Source organism: Polypterus senegalus, chromosome 13 (assembly GCF_016835505.1).
Source record: "Polypterus senegalus isolate Bchr_013 chromosome 13, ASM1683550v1, whole genome shotgun sequence".
NCBI lineage: Eukaryota > Metazoa > Chordata > Cladistia > Polypteriformes > Polypteridae > Polypterus > Polypterus senegalus.
Genome location: NC_053166.1, coordinates 92,841,532 through 92,863,781, shown reverse-complemented (window position 1 = coordinate 92,863,781; position 22,250 = coordinate 92,841,532). Strand labels below are relative to the sequence as shown.

The 22,250-nt window shown below is 34.8% G+C and overlaps 1 protein-coding gene across 2 annotated transcripts in view; it reads left to right on the top strand.

The window, feature by feature from the left end:
• prr12b (proline rich 12b) overlaps positions 1-22,250 on the top strand; it is a 154,224-nt gene that overhangs the window by 118,900 nt on the left and 13,074 nt on the right. For both annotated transcript variants that reach the window (XM_039775849.1, XM_039775848.1), the window contains 5 exons: positions 1,543-1,676; positions 3,285-3,332; positions 5,405-5,955; positions 6,177-6,302; positions 17,732-17,829. In XM_039775849.1, the coding sequence (XP_039631783.1) occupies positions 1,543-1,676; positions 3,285-3,332; positions 5,405-5,955; positions 6,177-6,302; positions 17,732-17,829 (957 nt within the window). The remainder of the gene's footprint in view (positions 1-1,542; positions 1,677-3,284; positions 3,333-5,404; positions 5,956-6,176; positions 6,303-17,731; positions 17,830-22,250) is intronic.

Below are 22,250 nucleotides of genomic sequence, written 5' to 3'. Positions count from 1 at the left end.
CATTACTGTACATTGACCCTTTGATTATTATTTTTAAATGTAGTGTTATATGTTATGATTTGCCATATTCATGTTTCAATTTTAGGAAAACCCATGATGCTGGGGTTTAAACTTACGTTCCTTTTAAAATAAAAATACAAATTTGTATTAAAATACAAATTAAAAATCACATATTACTAGTTACTTTAGGCTTAGAAATGTTGTAAAATTTTAAATGTCTTAAACATACTTACGGCACTGTGGCCTCCCTTTTTGACTTTTGATATGTGGCATCCAGTTTGGTTTGTGCAATATATAATTATTTTCTTGTCCCAGTTGCCTGCCTCCTCACAATTTTGACAAGGATAATCAGCTTGCTAGATGGATGAATGGGTTGTTTATTGACTGTTTTGAAAAGAAGCACTAGGGATACTGAATTGTATGAGAAAGTTTGAACCAATCCCGTAATTAGGAGGCGAAGAATTTCTATAACAGAACAAGAGAAGTTTGATCCATTCCTTTATTTAGGAAACATTGACAGAAGTTGTATAGATTTAGAAAGAATAACATTTTACTAAAACTAAGATTCATATGTACAAATGTATTATCTGAAATTAAAACATATAGTTTGTTTTTGCTTTATATGCTTGCTGTAAACCACTTAAACGTTCTGTGACAAAGAACACATCAATACAGTATGATCATCTATAACCCAAAATGACTAATATTCCTGTCTATACTTTCAGCTTAGACATACTTAGAACAGTATGAGTATTGAGGACATAAGTAAGAATATTAACAAAAGCAAAATGATTGGAAAAGTAAAATAGAAAAAAAAGAAAATACTTTGTTTTGAACTGCAACCTAAAATGGTTTTGAAGCCTGCTGAATCTTTTTACAGTCATTTCATGACCTCTATTTTGCATCACATACCACTAAATTCCAATTTGTTTGTTGAATTCAGTGGTTCTGACTTTTTAGCATTTTGTGGACAGCAAGATGCTCATTGTTTATATGTATTTGCAAAAATGTTACTTAAATTGACTTCCCAATACTCAATTTATATTAAATATAATTTTCCTATTGCTTACCCACTCTTCATATGCTGTTATCTGAAGTGACAGTTTAAAAAAAGTATATGTATATAGTACGGTTAATTCATGGTCTCTTATAAAATGAAATTAGTGACATAAACCTTTGTGGACCACTATATTCCATAAATCTTTAAGCACATACCTGTTACATTATTTTTGTACCAGTCTACAGTTTCCACACTTTGCAGTTTCATTACTGGGCTCAATTTTTAGTGCATATCAGCAATATGATGGTAGGAAAAGTAGGCTCACACCAAATTCTCTTCTATTTTGGATGTAAATGCAAGGGTTTATTTTAATTCCCTAAAATATCAACTTGACAGACCTGCTTCATTAAAAAAGAAAAAGTACAACACCACCTGTGAACTATTTAGTTTTGTCTTTCTGATTACTGTCTCATTTACCCTACCATTTATATTTTGGTAATAAGAACCTCTTAATTTTTTTCTTTGTTTATTTCACTGTCCAGTACCTGGGTTATTTTGGTGATGCTAAAAATCGTTATCAGCGCCTTTATGTGAAGTTCCTGGAGAATGTTAACAAGAAGGACTATGTTCGTGTGTGTTCCAGAAAACCATGGCACCGGCCACTTCAGTCCCTTAGGTAAGAACAAGATATATTAGCTTGGAGCAGCAGAAAATATTTAAATGTCTGAATAGTAACAGCAAAATATTTGTCTATGGGGCCTGTTGTTTTTAATCAAAAGGTAGTATTGCAATCACACAGGTCATTGTTTCTAACCAATTTCCTGTATCCTTGTTTTAACTACTTTCATTTCATATTTACTGCATATAAGTTGCGATTTTGAAACAATTATAATTTGTAATCCCCAGTTAATAACACAAAGAACTGGTTAACTAAATTTATTTTTGAAAAATTACAAGATTCAGAATCTTTTTCTTCACAGGCTAGTCATTGGTTAATTTCTGTATCATTGCTAACAACTGGGTTTTCTAGCAGTTTTGTAATATGAAATAGTAGCATTATTATAACTGGCCTTTTTGTCTATGTTTAATTGTGAAACAGAGCAAAAAAGAGAGAGCAACGTCCCATTTTTAAAGTTATATTGCATTTATTGCTCTACTGTTACACTGAACAAATAGCACATATTCAAAAAAGATCTGTGACCAAACTTTCAAAGAATGCAGACATGCCTGTCATCTCCTCTTTATATTGCACTACATTTTTTATGTATCTTAATATACTGCATGCCCATCTGAACCAAGGCCGTCTTCACTAAATTTTGTTGTATTTAAGGTGTTTTAGGTACCTTATATACATCCAGAATTCGTGAAAGAGACATAGTAAAGTTTTGTTGTTGCATATATTCACAATAGTTTGCACTGAATCTTCTATGCAGGTGTCACCTACATTGTACTTTGGGTAAAAATGTGAACATAGTGGGGTTTTTTTTATTAAAGGGGGAGTGCTTGCCATTTATAATTAGCAGTGTGTTTATAGTTTATGATGGCAACAATCAGATTTCAGAGGATTAACTTATAATATCCATACCCAAACTATTTCAAAAAGTTAATTTAATTGTATTTTCATTTAATTATTTCTTTCAAACTGCCCATATTGTTTACAGTACCAACTGACAACGCGCCAGGAGGAACTGAGTTGGCACTTATGGTGGAGGATTTTAATATCTTCTTCTGTTTAGTATTGACCAGGTCTGGGACTCATAACAGCTTTATTACCAATGCTGCTTTTGTTATTTTTTTTGATTTGTTTAGTAAAGCAGGAGTGAAGTTTTTCATCTTCAGCACCTCATACCCTGTAAATTATTTCCTCGTTGTAATGTAAGGAAGATTGCTTGTGCCCCTCTACAGCCTGAACTTAATGTTGTACAGGAAAACATTAGCAGGACAGTTTCAATAAAATTTATAAATCAGTACATTTCCTGCTGTGCCTGTTTTGTGTTCAGCAACCAAAGATGCCTTTGTCACATCTGTTCAAGTGGTAGTGTTGGTATATATAAAATGGCCACAAAATAGCCTAAAAAGGTGTTTAAAAATATAATGTAATGCTTTTTCAGTGTTAGTTGTTTTGTTATTTTTTTATTCTACTTGAGTCTACATAATTCAGAGAATTAGAGAATTAAGATAAGCTAAATTTGTAGATGTATTACCAGTGTCTGGTCCTAGAGAGTCATCTCATCCATGTGGCTTTCATGATTTAACACTATAACCACTGTCATTGCTATCTTAGAGAAAAAGAAGCCCCTGTTCCACTGAGTGCAGCGTCATACAGAATAAGGTAAGCAATGGGGCTTATAAGCATCACTGTCTTTTACTATTTAGATTGTCAAGCCTTGTACTTTTTCCAGTTGCTCTGGAGTCTATAAAATCTTTTTAATCACTGTTAAATCAAGGCTTTAATTGCAAAAAAAAGTCAAACTGCCAAACTACTAACAATTTGGTATGAAACCAAATGACTCTTACTTTCCCAGTGACCTAACTTTGTTATAGGTATTGCATGGATTGGATGAGAGAAGCCTAATGGCAAACTAAAGCTGTACTCTGCCACTTTTATGAAGAGTGAGTGTACCATTTGTTCATCAGAGGAACATGCTGAACCTTCAAAACCTTGAAGTTATTTGATATTATTTTGCTTTTTAATTGTTTAGACCTTTTCTATTTTTAGTGTTTACAGTTTGTTTATAAGTTTTGCCTACATTACAGTCAAAACATAACCAGAACCAAATTAAATGTCACATTTTGTGATACCCAATTTAATTTTCTTCACCTGTCTCATTAATAGGTCATAACCTTATTGAACACTGGCAGCAAGAACCAAAAATAAGTCTTAATGCTATATTTTAAACAATTTCCTTGTTTTGGATGTTAGAGTATATTGAGTACTCAAGACTACTTTTTATTTGGTCTGTCAATTAACACTTTATCTATAATGCAGCATGTCTCTGCTGTCAATGTTTCTATAACAAATCTCCCTTGTCCGTTCACAAGTTTATTAAAACTTTCCACTATTAATGTCGTTATACTACTAATGTGGACATTTAAATGTAGTTGAACGTGACCTCTACAATCTTCAGTCTTGCATGTTGAAATCAACTTTTGGATTGTTAGTGTTTCCTCTGGATGATTTTCATTTACTAAAGTTCTTGTTAGTCTGTTTAGATATTGTACCATTATTATATATAATATTGCGCACCTCAATTTATGGAATCATTCACTTGTGCATCCTGCCATCTTCACATTAATAATAAGCATTACAGTAATTTTAACTAGCATCAAAATCAGCCTGACTTCATTAAGTGGCATGTGATAAAAGATAGGTATAAAGTAAACTGTGTAAAATAGTATGTTAAAGTGTAAGAATTCAGATGCTTCCACAACTTTTTAATAATTTGGTATTATCTAGAGCAGTGGTTCCCAACCTTTTTTTGGCGATGCCCCACCTAGGCCTCTCTAAAATTATGATGTCCCCCCACTGTAACATATACCTTATTCTTATTATTACCTATTCAAAAAGTGAACTCCTACTTGCGTGGAGGAAGCCCATAATGTCATTAATTTGCTCTAAACAAGCTTCCAACAAACATGGAAACAAAAGAGGAAAGGATAGTTGAAGTACTGACAAAGAAATCACTAAGAAATTGTTTAAAAAAATATATAATATGAAAATACAGCAAATACAATTTTGAAGACATAATAGGAGACGTAATATTCATAAATATAAAATAACTTTAAAAAAACTAACTTTAGCTTTTTCTGTAATATTTTGATAATTTTATATTTTTGTTATATTGCAAAATTTTATAATTATCGTTACAATTCATATTATTTTAAATGGTTAAAATGATTTCTAAGTAGGAAAACACAAGCCAGTTGTAAAATCATAAATTGAAGGGTTCTTCACCATCCCTTTCTATGTTTATATAAATTTATAAATTTCTCTGTAAAAAATAAAAATCATTTGTTTATTTTTTTCAATAATTTTTAACAGTGAATTTCTGTTTTTTCATTTTATAAATTGTTTAACTTACCTAAATTCTTGAATTGCCCCCATAAAAAATCAAATTGTCCCCCAGTGGGGTGTGTGTGCCACATTGGGAATCCCCGATCTAGAGAAAGAAAAAAAAAAAAAAACTAAAATTTATTTGGGATTAGAAATCATTGAAATAAGAGGTGGTGTTTTTTATTGCTTTAGCCCAATCATCATTTATAAGGAATAAGTTAACATTAAAGATGCTTTTATGAAAACATTTACATTTTTACAATAATTTGGTCTCAGACCCATTCTGAAAAATGAACTAATTACATTTTGAGTGTTGCTTTTTAAATATATACTTCGCTTTCTTTTACAAGGCGGCAGAACCAACCCAAAACCCCTGGTCCAAGTAAGACTCTGACACCTCCAAAAGTGGAGAGAGAAGTGAAGATAGAAAGAGAGGAGAAGGAAAAAGAAAAAGAGCATCCTGAAACAGACAGACCAAATCCCAGAGAGCGACTAGAAAGGGATAAAGAGCGTCTTGATAAGAGGGAACGACCTCAGGAAAAAGAAAAGCCTGAGAAAAAGACTTTGGATAAGGCTGAGAAAAAAATTGAAAAAAATGAAAAGAAAGGAGAAAAGCCTGAGAAGAAAGGTGGTGAGAGGTCAGAGAAGAAACCCCGAGAAGCCACAGAAAGGGAAAGGCCTGAGCGGGCTGAAAGAAAGCCAGCAGAGAGGCCTGAAAAGAAGCAGACTACCACAGACCGATCTGAGAAAACTGAGAGACAAGTTGGGCTTCGGGCTAAGCAAGCTAAGCAGCCTAAAGTGAAGGCTGAGCCTCCACCCAAAAAAAGAAAGAAATGGCTCAAAGAAGTGCCTTCCTCTTCTGATTCAGAGTCATCTGCAGAACAGCCAAGTGAAGAGGAAGGTAGGAATAAATGTGGGTGTGGGATTTTTCTGGTTTTATTGTTCAAGCATAAATCTTATGTACAGTAGGTCTTACATAAGTATTGCATAAAATAGAAGTCCTGAAATTCATATAATCACTGCATAGGCATTTTCAGTATTTGATCAAAGTGAATGAGAAGATGCATGCGGTTTACTATATAGAAAACTTCTATTTGAAGGTGAGATTTTTTTTTTTGACAGAGCGGCTACCAGCTGGCAGAGGACTGAACACAAGAGCCATGAAGGAAATGTTCCGAAGCTATGTAGAGATGCTAGTTAGTACAGCACTAGATCCTGACATGATTCAAGCCTTAGAAGATACTAATGGTAAGAATGAATAAAAATAATTTTTTTCAGGGGGGAAATGCAACAATGGGTGCCCTTAGAATCTGTTATTCTCCAATTCATCCCACTCATACCTTGCTAGTAAATTCTTGAATAACTCACTTTGGGATGTGGTCCAGTCCCGCCCTCCAGAAATGACCCTCTGTCTGCTGCAGCCAGGTGTTATGTGGGCGACCCCTTGGCCTGGTCCAGTCACTCGGGTCCCTAACAGTGAGGATCTTATGAGCTGGATCACCCTTGGGGAAACGCGCCTTATGGCCATAGTGCTGTAACTGACGCTCCCTCACGATGCAGGTAATGTGCCTTGTTCGGGACTCCATGAGCAACGGCTCATTCGACACAAAGTCAAACAAACTGGACCCAAGGATTTTCCGGAGAGACAAAGTACCAAAGGATTCCAGTCTTTGTCTCAGGTCACTGGATAGCGTCCATGTCTCGCAACCATATAGTAAGACAGGAAGCACCAGGACTCTAAAGACTTGGACCTTTGTCCTTTTGCATGGGTACCGGGAACGCCACACACCCCTTTCCAGCAACCTCATGACCCCCCCATGGCTCTCCTAGTCCATCTACTGACTTCACAGGAAGAGTCACCAGAGACATGAATGTCACTGCCAAGGTAAGTAAACCTCTGTAAAATGCAGGTTAATTGACCCTTTATGCCTCCACCATATGTGTTTCCTGCCTTGCATGTGATGTTAATGTAATAGCGTCTGGCCTCCTACCAAGCCTGAACTGGATAAATGGGTTAGAAAAAGAAAGGCTGAATTAAAAATTGTAATTAGTAAGAGTTTTAGACCAAATATACCAACAGCAACAATAAAAGTGACAATGAGATTTACATGTTAAAAAAAATGATTATAGGCAAAATTTACCTCTTTAAGTAGAAGAGCACAGCAGGGAGAAGCTTTCTGTCACAGCCATAAAGAAAAAAGTGAAAGCAGGTTGAAAAGTAAGCCTACTGTATAAGTGGACAATATACAATATTACATATTTAAAGAAGCAGTTTAGAACTTGTGAAACTGGTAGATTTTCTAATGTATTCTTTGCTTTAAGGTTCTGTTGGAAAGTAGTATGATACAAGTGTAATACTTAATGTAATCAGTGTAGCATTTGCAATTTGTTGATGTAGAACCCTTTAGTGGAGCTGGTGTTTGAAACCTGTTCGTATCAGCATGGTAGCCCTAAATCTTTGTTTTTTGGCGGGATTGAAATTAGGTCCCTAGATTTATGAGACAGCGATGCCCCATACTACCTTTTAACCTGTGTATAAGCGCAAATCTATTTATATGCATTGATACAGACATTGCTGGTTATAATAAATGCCACAAGTAATTATACACAGTAAAACATTGACAGAACAATATGCTCATTTATACAGGAAGCTGCAGTAAAATAATACTCTACTTAAATGTTATGATTTTAATCAAGAAACCAGTTGGATGTCACATAATAAATGGAACTTTCCAGTATTTAGGGGGCTGTTGGCTAAACAGTCCACCTCTTGTAATTATGTTTTTCTTTGAGGGGAGAGTTGAATCTTCATTTCAAAAGCTTAATCCTGTTTGAACATACTCCTTAGGGTGGATTTTCCAAAAATGGTTAATTTAAAAATGATTTTGCAAAAATATGTTTTTTGGATGTTGTGAGCATAAGAATGGATATTTGACATGTGGATTATGTAACACAAGTAAATTTATATTTTTTTTCATGTACGTTTTAAGGTCTTTGTCCTAATAAAACATTATATATGTGCTGGAAAGAGTAAAGCTTTTTGAAAACTTTCATAAATATGAACAGTTTATTGATTTAACACTACCCATTTTCAATGGCACATCCTTTTCTTTCCCATGCTCCCACTAAAAATTTTTTTTTCTTTTGTAAGCTATATTTCATCTAGCTTGTGATAGCACATTTACTTGATACATGGGTATGTTTTGGTCAATTTGTGTATATCCAAACAACACCAAAGAGTCAATTTCAATTAAGATTTTTGCGTTGGATGGAAGAAAGACTTAAATTTTACAATTACCTTTTTTGGATTATTAGACCAAAGAAATTTCATTATTTTCAGTAAGATTTGTCATGTCCAATGAAACTAGGCATGGTACAACCTATCCTTTGCAATCTGATTTTAATCAACTGTAGTGGTACATTCTCAATTGTTAATAATAAATAATATATTTCTGATTTGTGAATGGTTTTAACGGGAAGAAAGCTGACATTTTCTAACAAATACATGTCAATTTGAAAGAGCGAAACATAGATGCTGTACATTTTCTCATTGTTCTCATTCAGTTTATTTTTCTATTGTGTCCTTCCCTGTGGATAACCTCAGGGCTCTTATAATTTGCAAACATAACACAGAAACAGAAAATGTATAACCATACAACACTTGTATATAAAATATGCATACATAGATAAATGAATTAAACTGTAGTGGAAATCATTGTAACACACAATACAGCTAACAAAACATATGCCCAATTGATAAAAGAGGAGAAGAAAAACTTAACACCATAAACAGGAAAAACAATCAGAATGCTTAGAATTGCAGGGTATTTATGGTCAAACAGACTGAGTTCTACTGACCTGGGTTAACTGGCCATATTCCAGTTTGAGTCTATATAGTGTGTTGGAATCTGGAGTAGTTTCAGATAACTTTGATGTGTGAGGTTCCTGTCCATGATGACATATTCTTCCTTGGCTAGTAATACTGCCTTCTTTAAGGTAGAAAAGTAACAGCATTTGGAATGATTAAGAGCTTGTGTTGTCATAGTTAAAATGACTTCGAAACTTCTGCTGTCGTTAGTGAAGAATATGTAGAGTAGACTCTTTACATTGTCTAAATCACTTACACAACTACAAGTGCTGGTGAGAGACCACGTCCTAAATGTAAACTTTAAAGTTCTAAATGTAAAGTCACACTTTGGCTGCTCTTCCTTTCTGTGTCCAAGTGCCTGAGAAGATCTGTTTTCTGTGCGCAACTGAATTTTCTGTAGGTTGAATTTTTCATTGTTTTATGTTGTAATTGTTAGTAATCAAAAATCAGTTTCATTTTAACTTTTCTCTGCTGAACATTCAATTAGGTGTTGGCTATAATTATAAGGTATTAGCTAATGTAAAATATGTGGTGCATCGCATATTAACCCTCCACAATATTCCTACCTTTAGATTCAGATACGGTTTTGCACTTTACTGTCGTCGTAGAAATCCCTGTGGTGATCTTGCAGATTTTTTTAAGCATGCTAAAATAAACTAGTGTTTTCTTTCCTTTTTAAGGCCTTAATTGCCCAGTTTGAACACACAGTGCACAATGCTGCTGCTAGGGTAATCTCTGGTTCGCCATGGCTCAGATCAAGTAGAGCAGGTTTGAAAATAGATAGATAGATAGATACTTTATTAATCCCAAGGGGAAATTCACATAATCCAGCAGCAGTATACTGATACAAAGAAACAATATTAAATTAAATAGTAATAAAAATGAAAAAAAAAAAAAATAAAAAAAGCAGACAATAACTTTGAGTAATAAAATAAAATAGAGGAATAGATGGTAATGCTTCCAGATGTTAAACACTGATTAATTTGATTTCACTCTCAAGCCACCTATAACTTCATTTTATGTACCTGCCAGTAGAAAGACATGACCTTATGGCTTACTAAACTTATTCCTCTCATAACACCACTTTGTAAATGACATTTATTAAATCAGTTCTGATTTGTTTTACAATTTGTGGATTTCCTATAGTAGCCAGATTAGGATGCAAAGTATGATGAGGTGCATGGTTTAGTTTTGTTTCACACTTTTACAGCTCTCAAGGAACAGATTAGTCTTAACAATAGTTCTGTGCAAAGACTGCAGGAAATATGCATTTCGACAATGTGACATTTAATACTTTAGAGATGCACGAAAAAGAATTTCAGTTCGTTATCTATTGGAACTTGAACCTGGAACTTACATGGTTGATAATTATACCAGCAGTTTGAAAACATAATGATGTACTTTATTAGTCAAAAGCCTTAGAATATAAATAAATAATGTTTAAAATACAACATCAAAACAAAAAGAGTGTTATTCTCCTTTAACTAAAATAAAATGCGCCTTTAACTAAAAACAATCATTTTGTTCACTTAAACTAAAATAAAAATGTATAACTATCTGAAAACTAGATCTAAACAAAAATAAAACTATCTTTTGTAATTTTGATTTTCATCACCCTAGTCTTTGTGCATAATGTACATACGAGCATGCAGTTGACAGAATACCTATTAAATACTATTTAAAACCGAGCATTCTTCATTTTGGTTAGAAATGAGCTTGATTTGTGTCTATGTGCAAGTACCCCTTGCCGCTAGTGTCTGAATCTATGAATTTCATTGTTCTTTTCCTCCATTGGTTAGCTTTCCCTTCTAGAACTGAAAGCGAATACCAAAGCCTTTCTTGACAATGATTTATTCTGTAGATTTCATTGGTCAAAACTGACCGCAAGTCATAGATGCCCTGCTGACAGTGATTGGCAGGCAACTTTCACCAAACTTCAATGAAAAGGCACTTAAATTAAAAGATGACTCATTTTGCTTTGCAGACTACAGCTAAGTAGTTCTGCAAATTAGAGACATGGAGGATTTGTCAAGTTTAAATGGACCCACCCCCACTTCAAATTCAGTCAGTATATAGGCAGAACAAAAATTAACTTTATACACCAAAGAAGGTAGGAATTTCATCCATTTAATCTTACTTCCCACAGATACTGCTTATTTATTTATGGTACCTTTACAGCAGAAAATTAAGCAGATGCATAGCATGCAGTCAGTGTTATCAGCCGAGCTGACATAACACATGTATATTTAGTTTTAATCAGGTTATTAGTACTGATGTTTTAATGTGTGGTACGGTGTCACAGAGTGTATTACTTTTACTCTTTATTATGATGAACATCTCTATGTGAAATGCACCATCAGTGGCAAATTGATTGACTGCAATAATTTTAAATATATTTAGAATGAAGCAGTATTGCAAAGTTTTAGACAGGGGATCTCTGAGTATTTACTTTGCAGCAGAGCGGAGGTCTAGCAAATGAATAGCCATTGAATGGCCAGTGTCCATCCAGTGCATGACTGTAAAACTGATAATGAAATCCACTGTTATCCTTTTCGTTGTTCCTTATCCATATCGTCATTGGTGATTGCAACATCAACATTTATATTCCTAGTAATGTAAAAAATAAATGAAAATTGTGCTATTTGTTCATGAGTTTCTTCTTTTTTTTCTTGCTTGTTTCTTAATCTAATTCAAAACCTTTACTTTTAAATATTTATTCAAATTTTATATTAATTTGAATCCTGTGATATTAATGTCATCTTTGCTTTTATTTCTGTTGTATTCCTTTGACTATTTGTGAAGCACTTTGAGCATTTGAAAGGTGCTATATAAATAAAATGCATTATTATTACACGGTGCCTTGAGTTCAGGTTTGTTTTCTAGCCTGATTAGTGTCTGCATGGAGTCTGCATGCTTACTCTATGTTCATGTGGACTAAGTATGCGTAACTTCAGATATTGTTTCATTGCTGAATATCAGAAGTATAATTAAGGTCTAAGAAAAGAATTCCATTTCTAACTTTTGACATAGGTAGTCTGCATTAGGAGATATCAAAAACATAATGAAGAATATATTTGCATGGTGATCTTACTACTCACAAATGAACCTCAGAAATAAAAAAAGCAAAATGAACAAAGGACATCAGAATGGTAACAAATTACATCAGAGCACACTTGTTGTTTGATTCTTGAATTTCTTTTGTTATATTTGAAGCCTTGAACTCTCACATTATATGGAGAACATTAAGTTCTGCCACAGACAATAATGATTATTTTACTGATAGGGACAACATGAATGATATACAGTTTGACAACTATAAAGAAAACAGTGTTGTTATACTTACAAAACAATGTCCTTGTGACCATTTTTGGCAAGTGATACAAAACACTAAAATGTAACAGAGACAAAGTTTATTGCTGAAAAAACTGAAGAGAAACTAAAACTAAAAAAATATTTTAAAACTAGAAAACACTCGATAAAATGCATCTTTTAAGTGAATTGAAGCATTGGTTCTAGAATGGAATACATTTGTTGTGCTCCAGTGTTACGTCATGAGTAGGTGTAAGTTTAACCAATATTGAGACTATTGCTGTGTACAGAAAAAAAACATGATAAATGTTAGGCAAAAATGTAGAAGATTTGTGTTTCACCACATATTTATTTTTAAGGTTTCAAATGGGATCACTTTTCTGTTACATCATCTCAGATGAGCATAGGTATTAAGACAAATTAACAAAGGTAATCTATGCTAATAAAAGGCAAAGCCCTCACTGACTGACTCACTCACTCACTTATCACTAATTCTCCAACTTCCCGTGTAGGTAGAAGGATGAAATTTGGCAGGCTCATTCCTTACAGCTTACTTACAAAAGTTAAGCAGGTTTCATTTCGAAATTCTACACGTAATGGTCATAACTGGAACCTACTTACGTACATATATACGGCCATAGCCTGCAGCTCGGTCGCTGTGTGAGGCGGAGTTGTGTCCCCCATCATCACGCCTCCCACATAATTGAGTGCCTGCCCATATAAGACCGTCTGTCAGCAGCAATCCAATAGACACACTGCCGCAAAATATTCGCGGGTGAGCGACTGTGCTTATGCAAACTAAGATGAGATGGTCAGGGATAGACTAGTGTTTGGCACAAACTCAGCGAAATTGCGAGAGAAACTTTTAAGTGCCGGGTCTGAGCTAACATTAAATAAAGCTTTGCAAGATCGCACTAGATAGCACAAGCACAGCTGAGAACCTTCGATGCATCTACTCCGAGCAGCTCACATGAACTGACTGTGAATGCAGTACGCAGAGAACAACCAAGAGCTCCAAAGAGCGCTGAACAAAAAACGCATTACACAATTGAGAAGGCAGCAAAAGAATATGAAGCGAGTGACGCATACAAGCATATTCATAAGTGCAGCTACTGCGGAAACAAAGCACGGTTTAAACCTTAAGTTTAAATTAAGTTCATAGACACGCTGCCACTGGCGTTTGTCATGCCTAAGACGAATACGATATTCGCGAGATACAAGTTTAATGAGAGGATGCAGGGTATAAACGAGACTTTTGATCACTTTGTAACAGAGTTAAAATTGCTGATGAAGGACTGTGCTTATGCAAATGAAGATGAGATGGTCAGGGATAGACTAGTGTTTGGCACAAACTCAGCAAAAGTGCGAGAGAAACTTTTAAGTGCCGGCTCTGAGCTAACATTAAATAAAGCCATGGGCATTGCAAGATAGCACAAGCACAGCTGAGAATCTTCAATGCATGTACTCCGAGCGGCTCACGTGAACTGACTGTGAACGCAGGACGCAGTATGCTTTGTAGACATATCAATAGGAAAGCAAGGTGTAAAGCTTAAGTTTAAATTACGTTCATAGACACGCTGCCGCTAAATATTTGCAGGCAAATCCACAACTTAATAATGGGGATGCCTGGTAAACATCTTAGATTCACGAGTACCGATTTGGGTAGTGATCACTTCGATGAATGAAACCTGTTATCATTACAGCGGTTGACAACGAAGATGAGATGGTCAGGGATAGACTAGACAAACACGGAATGTAACTTGAACACAACATATCCTCCAAATACAAATCTGATTAAAAGAAATAATGATAATCAAATCCTTGATGACAGCAACACTCATAACAATCACAAAACAATTGCATTGACAATCATGTTATGTTATTTTTAAAATGTTTCCTTTTCTTTTTCATAACTTCTTTAACACACTACTTCTCCGCTGCGAAGCGTGGGTATTTTGCTAGTTAAAAATATTACACAACTTAAGTTTCAAATCTTTAATGTACAAAACCTTCTTCTATAAGCCATTCCGTTAATATTGCTCTTCTCAGATGCATTGCCATGCAAATATGTCATAGATAATTTTAGTAGTTTTATGAATATGTAATTTTCATAATGTTTTTGTTTACTTCTGAAGTCAACCTTTTTCAATATGTATTATTTATGTCAACAAAAACATTTAATCTAAGCCATAAAATGCATTTCACAGTGTATACATACACACACATAAGGAACAATTTAGGATCGCCAATCCACCTAACCTGCATGTTTTTGGCCTGTGGGAGGAAACCAGAGTACCCAGTGGAAACCCATGCAGACACTGTCTGTGAGAACATGCAAATTCCATGCAGGGAGGACTTGGTAAACGAACCCAGGTCTCCTTACTGCTAGGCAGTAGCGCTACCACTGTGCCACCGTGCTGCCCGTTTCACAGTGTATCTCAGATAAATTGTTACACTTTGGGTTGTCTGCAGGTGGTTATTTTCCTAGTCTTTCACCCTACCCTCTTGCATAATTTTTGTGTTTTTTTTATGTTTAGACAAGTTGTAATATGTCTTTGTCTTGTTCTGTGTTGATAAGATGCTTGTACTTTGCAGCATAGTCCTTGTATTCCTGTTAATAGCTGAACATTTACAGTTGTTATACATGATCAATATAATTGTTTTCTCAGCCACCACAGTTGTTGGTAATTCCTTAATATGTTAGTACGTTTGGTTCCTCTCTTCATTAAGCATCCAAATTGCTTGATTTTTTTAGTTAAATTATCAGGTCTATAGTGCTTCTTTGTTCGAAATTTCAGAGGCTGGCAACAAAGGTGGGATGTAATGTGCCATCACTGCCATTTGAAACATCCTAATAGTTAGTTGTTCCAGTACCACTTCACTTATGACATGGAGGGCATGGGTATCACTGAATCACAGCAGTTCATGGTACTGCTTCTTAGCTCCAGAGTGTCACTATTTGTATATTTTTTTTCATGCTGAAGACAAGCATGTTAAGTTAAACATCTCTAACGTGTGAATGTGTGTGTTTGTACGTATGAGTGTGCCCTGAGATGGATTGGCACTTCCCCTCCCACCCAACCTTACTCCTAATGCTGTTGGGACAAAGGCATATTTTTCCTCGATTTACCACTCTGCTGCACAGTTTAAAGTTACAAATAAAAAATTCAGACGTGATTAAAGTGCACATTGCAGACTTTAATATATGGGTGTTTTCAAACATTTTTGTCACAGTATGAAGAAATGACAACACTTTTTATACATACCCCAATCCCACTTCAGGGCACCATAATGTTTGGGACAATTTGCGTCAGAGGTGTTTATGATTAATTACTCAGATGTGTTTCGTTGCTTCCTTAGTGCAGGCATAAGATACCTAAGCTTGCTTCTATCTTTTGGAGTCTGTAGTTTCCTTTGTTCAACTTGAGGACAAGAGCTGTGCCAACAAAAGTTAAAAAAGCCATTATGAGGCTGAAGAAAAAAAAAAAAAAAGAATAAAACCACTAGAGACATCAGTAAAAACCTTAGGATTATTAAAATCAACTGTCTGAAATATCATTAAGAAGAAATAATGCACTGGTGACCTCAGTAATTGCAAAAAGACTGGTATGCCAAGGAAGACCAATTGCTGATGATGGAAGAATGCTCAGAACATACTGTACTATGCAACATGGGCTTCAAAGTCAAATTATTTACTGTTTACATGAACTTGTTTTCAGGTTAAAGGTTAAGTTTTTTTTTTTTTTTTACCTTGGAAGTTATCTTACTTATTGTACTGTAGTGCAGCACAACTGATGAAAGCAACATGTGACCTTAAGTCTGCCATTATCTTCTAGTTGGTGGCAGGAACTGAGAGGAACCACAAGACAGTTTGAATTTAAATATTATTGTTTTCAGCATTAATATATTTTTCTGTTTTGTTGCTTTTGTAAGGTGTGTCCACAATTTATTTAATCTATACTCACAAATGTTCATTTATCACAAAGGTGGGAATCTTGATCTTTAAAGAAAATAGGAATTAAAACATTACAATTTAATGTTTAGATGTAGATCTCAGCCAGGTGTTTCAATCATTCACACTGACATTGACAGATTAAATTCTTTTTGCTATAGGATGTCCTGGGACATGGGGTCCTTGCCTTCTCTTTTTCATATATGCAGATATCCAAGTGATATTTTTGTATTATTATTTTTGTAATCAAAGTTTTCAAAATTTGATATGGCACACATCTCCAATTTATATATATATATGCAAAATGTGTGTCAATGTGTATATATATATATATATATATATATATATATATATATATATATATATATATATATATATATATATATATATATATATATATATATATATATATATATATATATATATATATATATATATATAAAATCCGATTCCAAATGGCATTTTAAAGTTTTTTTTTTCTTCAAGCCCGATCCCTCAGTTCATGATTTTGGTATTAAGTATTGTGAACTAAAAGTAAAAGACCATAAGTCTTTTCAAAGAGTCTTGTTTTTTTTATAAAGATCTTGCCCATGATATAAGCATGGCTGGATGCTAAAAACTTAACCTAATTAATTATGTATCTCCTTAGTACAGTTATACAATTTATGTATCTCTCTGATTTTTTTTTTTTTTGGTAAACTAGAATTTATTTATTACTTAATTTGAACCACAAATGTAGCTCAAGCTCACCAAAGAATTGCCTAGATGATAGTTTCTGCATCTCTATATCTGAGCAGACAGGGCTTTCTTTTCAACCTGAAGGCTGATTAAACTGTGTGGCAAATGCTGTAGGCCAATGTTATTTGTCTATCATGGATGTCCGCATAAAGCACATGTGGAATATTGCAACAGGAATAATTTCAGCTAAACCTCTTTAACTGTGTTAACATACTTCTTTTTTTTAATGTTGGATTTTATGTAAAGAATTAATCTGTCTCTTTCTACTCAATGTAAGAATTCTTTTTAATTTTTGCTACCATTTGTTTCAGGTTAGATAGACTATTACCCCTAAAGGAAATGTGTTACTTTGTTTTTCCCCCTTAATTTTTTTTTTTTTGGAGGTAATATACATAAGCAGTATCATAGAAGTGGGAGAAGGCATTTTCTTTTGTCATCCTTTTCCAATATTTTGTATTACAGACTATTACAATTGACAGTTCTGGTGCTACTAAATTTTAATGTTACAAACATTTAAATTCAGTTTTTGTAGCTTGTTTCCCTTCCATGGTTTAGTGTTTTCCTCTAGTATAAGAATGTTTTAACTGTTCTCATAATAAACCATGAACTTTCATATATTCTGCATACATGAAACAGTCAAAAGTACAAGGCACGTTAACTTTTGTGATTATTTGTAAAGTTGAGAATCTATTTGTTTTCTGATGAAGGATTAATGCATACAAATCCAATCTGTAACTTATGATTGTCTTTTTGTCACTTTTTTCCCCTGTTCTTGCTCATTGTTAATGTGGCATAAATTTCATTCCTCAGATGAGCTGTACCTGCCTCCTATGAGAAAGATAGATAACATCCTGAATGAACACAAAAGAAAAGTCCTGCGACGCATCTCTCTGTCCCCTTCCCTTCAGGTACTAACACTTTTTTTGGTCTTTTCTTATTAGTTAATTAAAATAAACCTTAATTAATTTTGCCCTTTATTTCTGAAGGCTTGTAATAAATCTTTTACAGTAGTAGTTTTGGAGTGATGCGTTTGTAAAGCATACAAGTGTTGAAAAAAATGTTTCCATTTTTAGACTTCCCATCAAAAAGAAGTCGGGGAAATCTCTTGTTATTGTATTTCTGGTTTTTATTTCATGACAAGAACTGCTTAGTGCTATCTCATTTAAAAGGTATATTTCTAGATTTCTATGAGATAAGAATGGTAGGTTGGGAGAAACCTTTATGTTTGTTTTACTTTTTTATTCCACTTTTACCGATGAAGTTGAAGGTCAGGTCAAATTGTGTCAGAATGTTTTTGGAAAAATTAAGATATTAGCAAACCTGTGCATGATGTGTCATGTGTCTTATTTTAACCTTTACAGTGATCCACTAATGTATTAAATTACTAATTTTGTCAATACCAAAATTAACAACTAGGATTGTTTACCATTGTTTATTGTAATTTGCATTCTTCAGTAACATCACAGCATCTTTTATTTTCTATTTCAAACTGTAACAGATTATTATTATATCAGAGTTAGCTGGTTGCACCCAAAATTTCCATTCTTCCTGTTCTGTTCATCCTTAAGGGTGAAACTCATCTCTCTAATGTAATCTTCCTCCATTTCCCCCTTTTTAAGTATCATTTGAAGAACATTTTGTATAAATTAGTTTGTCAAAAAGAAAGCATACAATACGGTATTTCCTGAAATATTAAAATATAAAACCAATTTGGGAGTAGAGAGTTTATTTGGTTGTGTATAATGTGTTGATTTCATTATAACTTTGTATGAGACAATTACTTATAGATCTATCACTTATTCCATGGCATCTTTCAAGTATTTATTTTTAGAGAATAATTTAGATGTTTTGCAAGATACCCACTGAATATGCAGAAATGTCCTTTCAGCACTAAGCAGAATTGTACAGGCTACAAATCATCATGTGAAGTTAAATGCTGATTGAGCGATAAGCTCTAAAACAGAGGCCATACATTTTTATCTTTTTGACTGAGCTGAGTCTGGTTGGTTAGTGATAAAATTAAAATTGTTTAGTAATGCGATAACTAGGTTTTCATTATAAACATAGCTTTGCAAATATTTCACAAAATGTTTATAAACCCTTCATTTTTTTTTTACATTTTAAGCATCAACATCTATACTTACCCTTGTTGATGAAAAATGTATACACCTTCCTTCTGATAAAGCATTCTGAGAAAGAATGTACTGATACACATATCTAAGGCTGAAATACCATGTAAATATATGCATACTCAAACATAGACATATAGCTAGGTTCTGTGACATATGGTGTTAAAAAGTATGGTTACATAATTTAGGATAAAATAAGACCAGTTGGCAGTTGTGGTGAGGAAAGGGCTAGTAATGACCTACATCTTTCTAGCAAATAAACTTCCAGCTTTACTTGCTCAATCCAATCTATAACATCCAAGTGAACGATATCACAGCTACAGTTCAGAGGAATTTTAAAAAATAACAAGAAATACTGAGACTAATAAAGGCTCACTCCCCTCCTAAACAATATTTGTTAACTCAATTAGGTGTAAGTAAGCACCATTTCCATTGCAGACCATGGTTACTGGCTTCCACCTGTGATCACTTGTAATCAGTGTGATTAGTGAAGCATAAAAACAGCTGTTTCTGCAACTGACAGCAAACAACTGACTATGGGTGGCAAGCCACTTTCAAAAGATCTTAAGGATAGAGTTTTGGACAGACATAAGGCAGAAGATGGATACAAAAAAATCTCAAAGGCTTTATCAATCCCAGGGAGCACAGTAAAGCCCATAATAAAGAAGAGGCAAGTGTTTGGTGGTACTAGGACCCTCCCTGGATCCGGCCATCCCTCCATGGAAGAGCAAGTAGGAAACAGGTAAGAGAGGCTACCAAGAGGCCAATGGCCACTTTGAAGGATTTACAGGATTTTATGGTAAAGAGTGGTCATATTTTGTGCATCTGACAACAATTTCATAAGCACCCCACAATTGTAGCTTGTTCGGCAGGGTCGCAAGGAAAAAGCCACTTCTCAAGTAAGGCCACATTAAGGCTCATTTGAGCTTTGCCAGAATGCACTTTGGAGATTCTGATGCGAAGTGGAAAAAGGTCCTGTGGACAGATGAGACCAAAATCAAACTATGTGGCCTCAATTCCAAAGGGTACACCTAGTGGAAATCCAATGCAGCTCACCATCCACAACACACCATACCTACAGTAAAGCATGGAGGTGGCAGCATCCTGTTGTGGGGGTGCTTCTCTGCCGCAGGGCCTGGGGCTCTCATTATGGTAGAAGGAAAAATGGATGGGGCAAAATACCTTCAAATTCTTGAGGAAAACCTGCTACCCTCTGCCAGAAAGTTGAAGAATGTTTACCTTTCAACACGACAATGACCTGAAGCACACAGCAAAATTGACCACACAGTGGCTAAAGGAGAAAAAAGGTGAATGTCCTTGTATGGCCCAGTCTAAATCCCATTGAAAATCTGTGGAAAGATTTGAAGATAGCAGTCCACCAACGCTTACCATCCAAATTGACCGAACTTGAGTAGTTCTGTAAAGAAGAGTGGACAAATATTGCTCAATCTAGATGTGCAAAGTTGATAGAGAAGTATCCCAACAGACTTGAGGCTATCATTAAAGCAAAAGGTGGTTCAATGAAATTCTGACATTGAGGGGTGATCCTTTATTATCCCTCTTGTTTTTGATTTTTTATAATTTTTCTGAACTGTAGCTGTGATATCTTTCACTTGGAAGTCGTAGGTTGCACTGAGTAAGTAAAGCTGGGAAGAAATCTTTTTTTTGTGTGTGCTTTCATTTAAGGCTGTAAAGCATTTATTTATTTATTTATTGGTTTTTCCTCAGAAACAGTATTTTTCATGTCACCCCACAAGTTTTCTTTTGGTTTATGGTCCAGGGATTGGTCTGGCCACACCATAACATCAATCTTGTTGGTCTGGAACCAAGATAATTGCTTGTTTACTAGTGTGTGTGAGGTCGTTGTCTTGTTGAAACACTAATTTCAAGGCCATTTCCTCTTTGGCATAAGGCAGCATGACCTCTTCAAGTATTTTGAGGTATTCAAAATGATCCATGATCCCTTGTATGCAATAAATAGGCCCAACATCATAGTATAAGAAACAACCCCATATCATGATGCTTGTGCTACCCTGCTTCACTGTCTTCACAGTGTACTGTGGCTGGAATTCGGTGTTTGGGGGTCGTCTGACAAACTGCCTGGGGCCCCTAGTCCCAAAAAGAACAATCTTGCTTTTGATTAGTCCACAAAATGTTGCACTATTTCTCTTTAGGCCAGTCAATGTGTTCTTTGGCAAATTGTAACCTCTTCAGCATATGTCTTTCCTATTTTGACTATTTCAATTTCTGGAATGACCCATTTTACTCAGATTTTCAGAGAGAAATGCTCTTTGCAAGGGCATGTACAACATTTGCTGCCTTCCTTCCTTAAATAAGGGCCATAGTTTTATACCTGTTTATTCATAGAACGAATTGCCTCACTAATTGAACTCCACACTGCTATCATTTTAAGCGTGTTCTTTTCAATTAATGATTCAAATACACAGAATCAGCAGCATGCATATCATGACTGTTAGATGTGTTGGTTTTCTATTACTCTGCTACAGTCGTGGCCAAAGGTTTTGAGTGACACAAATATTAATTTTCACAAAGTTTGCTGCCTCAGTTTTTATGATGGCAATTTGCATTTACTCTAGAATGTTATGAAGAGTGTTCAGGTGAATTGTAATTAATTGCTAAGTCCCTCTTTGCCATGATAATTAACTTAATAATAAAAAAAAAAACATTTACACTGCATTTCAGCCCTGCCACAAAAGGACCTGCTTGACATCATTTCAGTGATCCTCTCGTTAACACAGGTGAGAGTGTAGACAAGGACAAGGCTGTAAATTACTCTGTCATGCTGATTGAGTTAGAATTGAGAGGTGCAATTGTTTTGAAGAAGGCTTCAGAGCACCCAAGAAAGTCCATAAAGCGCCAGGACCATCTTCTAAATGTAATTTAGCTGCATGATCAGGGCACCACCAGTTCAGAGCTCGTTCAGAAGTGCTAGCAGGCCGGTGTGAGTGCATCTGCACACACAGTGAGGCGTAGACTTTTGGAGGATGGCCTGGTGTCAAGATGGGCAACAAAGAAGCCACTTCTCTCCAAGAAAAACATCAGAGACAAACTGATATTCTGCAAAAGGTACAGCAGTTGGACTGCTGATGACTAGGATAAAGTCATTTTCTCTGATGATTCCCCTTTCCGATTGTTTAGGGCAGCCAGGAAAAAGATTGTCTGGAGAAGAAAAGGTGAGT